Source organism: Lactuca sativa, chromosome 2 (assembly GCF_002870075.4).
Source record: "Lactuca sativa cultivar Salinas chromosome 2, Lsat_Salinas_v11, whole genome shotgun sequence".
NCBI classification, from domain to species: Eukaryota; Viridiplantae; Streptophyta; class Magnoliopsida; order Asterales; family Asteraceae; genus Lactuca; species Lactuca sativa.
Genome location: NC_056624.2, coordinates 230,068,722 through 230,071,804, shown reverse-complemented (window position 1 = coordinate 230,071,804; position 3,083 = coordinate 230,068,722). Strand labels below are relative to the sequence as shown.

The 3,083-nt window shown below is 39.5% G+C and overlaps 2 protein-coding genes across 2 annotated transcripts; one reads left to right on the top strand and one right to left on the bottom strand.

The window, feature by feature from the left end:
- Positions 1-344: 344 nt before the first annotated feature.
- LOC111888439 (putative non-specific lipid-transfer protein 14) lies at positions 345-707 on the top strand. The gene has a single exon (XM_023884609.1). It carries the CDS (start codon positions 345-347, stop codon positions 705-707), a length of 363 nt encoding a protein of 120 aa, XP_023740377.1.
- A 232-nt stretch (positions 708-939) lies between these two features.
- LOC111888453 (protein IQ-DOMAIN 23) lies at positions 940-2,829 on the bottom strand. The gene is made up of 3 exons (XM_023884623.3): positions 2,399-2,829; positions 1,672-1,875; positions 940-1,591 (listed from the first exon to the last, which is right to left on the bottom strand). The coding sequence occupies exons 1-3, from the start codon at positions 2,708-2,710 to the stop codon at positions 1,148-1,150; spliced, it is 960 nt and encodes a 319-aa protein (XP_023740391.1). The 5' UTR covers positions 2,711-2,829; the 3' UTR covers positions 940-1,147.
- Positions 2,830-3,083: the final 254 nt, after the last annotated feature.

Genomic DNA, 3,083 nt, shown 5'->3' with positions numbered 1-3,083 from the left:
TTATGAGGTCATGTCATCGAAATCGAAAAGATCCAACTCTTTTAAGTCTAACATTACAATATCTTCGCACTTTCTACATGGTATACGTCTCCTCTCAGCCGTGCAATTGAGACACTATCCATTTTCCTATTTGTCTTTTTTCTTTTCTTTTTTCAAATCTCATGTTAAAATTTGTTGGAATGTTAAGGAAAATTGGGCCATTTAGACTGTTCATTTGGTCTCCAAGTTAATGGGAAGAATAAAAAAAATCTTTTAGAATCTTAGAGCACGCACTCCCTGTTGCCTACCTACCCTATATGCCAGTTTATACACAGATCGTATCACATTTTTAGTGGCAATAAAGAATGATGAAGATGGTGAGTTTAAGGGTGGTTATTGGTAGTTGGTTGTTGGTGATGGTGGTTGTGGATACGGTGGTGGTATTGGCAGTGGACTGTATAACCGTGGCTGCCCTCTTATCTACTTGCTCTGAGTTTGTCAACAACGAGACAAAATACCCGTATTTAGGGTCCAGTTGTTGCAAAGCCATGACTACTCTTGGTTATTTTGCTTACAATGACATTGATAGACACGCTTTATGCTTTTGCTTCATTGGTGTTATCAATGCCACCTACACCCCAGACGCAGCTAATGCCTTTTGTACTTTACCTGGTTTTTGTGGTGTCTCCCTTGGCTTTCTCACTGATCCCACCACCGAATGCGGCTAGTAAGAGCTTCCCATTCACTTTCTGTTTAGCATTTTACTTTATTGATTTAACCATGTAGGTTAGTTCATAGAATTTATTTGTGTACCTTTTAATTTCGTTGTAATACATGTAATTAACTTTATAGTCATTTCCTATGTCAATGTAATTACATACATATATTAAAAGTACAAAAAAAAATAAGACCTATTAAACCTTTGTTAGTTACACAAGACTTCAGCTTCACTCGGAGTCAAAAAGAAAAATTACAAGTTTTGTCCCATTAATTAACATCAGTTTCTTTGTTCAGAGTCAAACATCAAAATCAATGCAACATGTTTGTAACACCGTGTCTACACAAGCCATAACACAATTCGTTTTTGCAATCACACAAATAACCTTGAAAATGTTAACTATACAAAACCACACCACGCCATTTTTGGTTAATCAAAGATCCGCCAAACCTACCTCCGAAAAGCCCTCTCAGACTGAGTATCTGAGTAATCCCAATGCCTTCTTTGCCTTGGAGCACTGATTGACCGCATCCGCACCCTCGCCTGAGATGACTCTGTGTTAGCCATGTAGTTAGGGTGACTCGGGTACTCCCCAAATAGGCTCCGTGGGTATTCACCACTATGAGCCGGAGTAAACGGACTCCTACTTTGGCTTTTATACCCACTTCCAACTGTTTTCTCTGTTCCCCAACTCGAATCGGTTAACCGAGATTTACTCGGTTTTTTCGGGGTTGTAATCTTCCTTGGCTTCCAAGTATCCACTTCAAGAATCTTGTCGCTTTTATCATCTTGTTTGCTTGTCCATGAAGTATCCTCCGTCCAATTGTCTAACCAATATGGTCCGCTATGATGGAATCGTGGTTCACCTTTGATGTAAGACATCGAGTTGGATCGCTGTGTATGTTTTGTAATGGAATACATAAGAACACACTCGAATTATACAAGAAGATAAAAAGGTTTTTTTTTTTACTTACGGGATGGTGGTGGGACCGGAAGGACTTGACGGTTGAATGTGGTGAAGCCGATGAGTGGGCTCGGTTGGCACAGGCTTGAGCCTGAAGCCGAGCCATGGCTTGCATTCTTCGAAGCATGTCTGCACTTTGTTTCCGTATGATGTGACCACGTACAAGCGCCTGAAGCTTCACTAATCCTTTAAGTGCCCTCAATGCTCTCCTAGCCTACAAATGTAAAACTCTTTGAGCATAGTGTATACACATCAAGGTTATTTAATATTTATACATCAATGTTTCATCTTTTAATTGCATATAATTAAGAGAAAAAAAACCCATGGTATTTACTCCAGTCAATGCTTAAAAAAGACATTATGTTATTTCTATGTCTATTAAAACCATTATACTTTTTATTTTCGTTAAATTATTGTTTCGCATATAAAAAGTGTTGAAAAGATATTGGGATGGACAGATTTGATATAAAAAAAGGGTCCAGATAAAATAAATATAAAGAAAACGATTTTTAATGTTATAGGTGGAGATGCTATAAAAAATAAAGAAGTGAAGTTGATATCGGGAATAACAAGGGTCCAAAAGAGAAATATAAAAAGTCCGAGGGCGCTCTACCACCGATGAATGAAGTGGCGGGACCCAATGCGCAAAATCAATGAAGATTTGTTGGAGTAATTAAAAATTAATTAATATTTGGAATACAAGGGCACTTGGGTAAATTAACAGTTACGAAACGTACCAGGTAAGCCCGAAATGCCGATTGTATCTTCACAGCCGCCACTTCCCGGCGTCGCCCACCGACATAATACGCTCTGCTATTGCTACCACCGGCACTTGTCAATCTCACGACCTCCGCCGCCGCATGTGCCGCCGCGAGCGCTGCCTCCGCCACAGCAGCGGTGGCAGCCGCAACTGCTATGGCGTGCTTGTTGTCATCAGATTGTTTGGGGTACAAACCGCGGTTTTCCGGCGCTTGTCTTTTGGAATCCGACTTACTTGAAGACTTTTTGGAGCCGAAAAGAGACCGGAGCCACCTGGTTGTCTTACCCATTTACCATCGCCGGCGTTTCCCAAATCTAATTTACAGTGAATTGAAGAAATTAAGAGAGAAAGCAAAGAAGAGGGGAGAAATGGGGCGGCTTTAAACGCGCACTTGGGACCTTGGGAGTGCGAAGTGAAGTATTTGGGCGGTAGTTCAAATTTTGGGGCCCATAATTTTTTTAAAAAAAGGAGTGAAGACTTTTGACAGATAACTTGTCGGTCCACACGGCCTCAAACCTAACAAAAGTCTTAAAGCAAAAAAAAAAAAAAAAAAAAAAAAAAAAAAAAAAAAAAAAATCTTATTTGTTTCCTTGTAATCGACTGTAGAAACTATATAAAAACGTTATTATGTTAATGACATGTTTAGTGAAACGATCTATTTA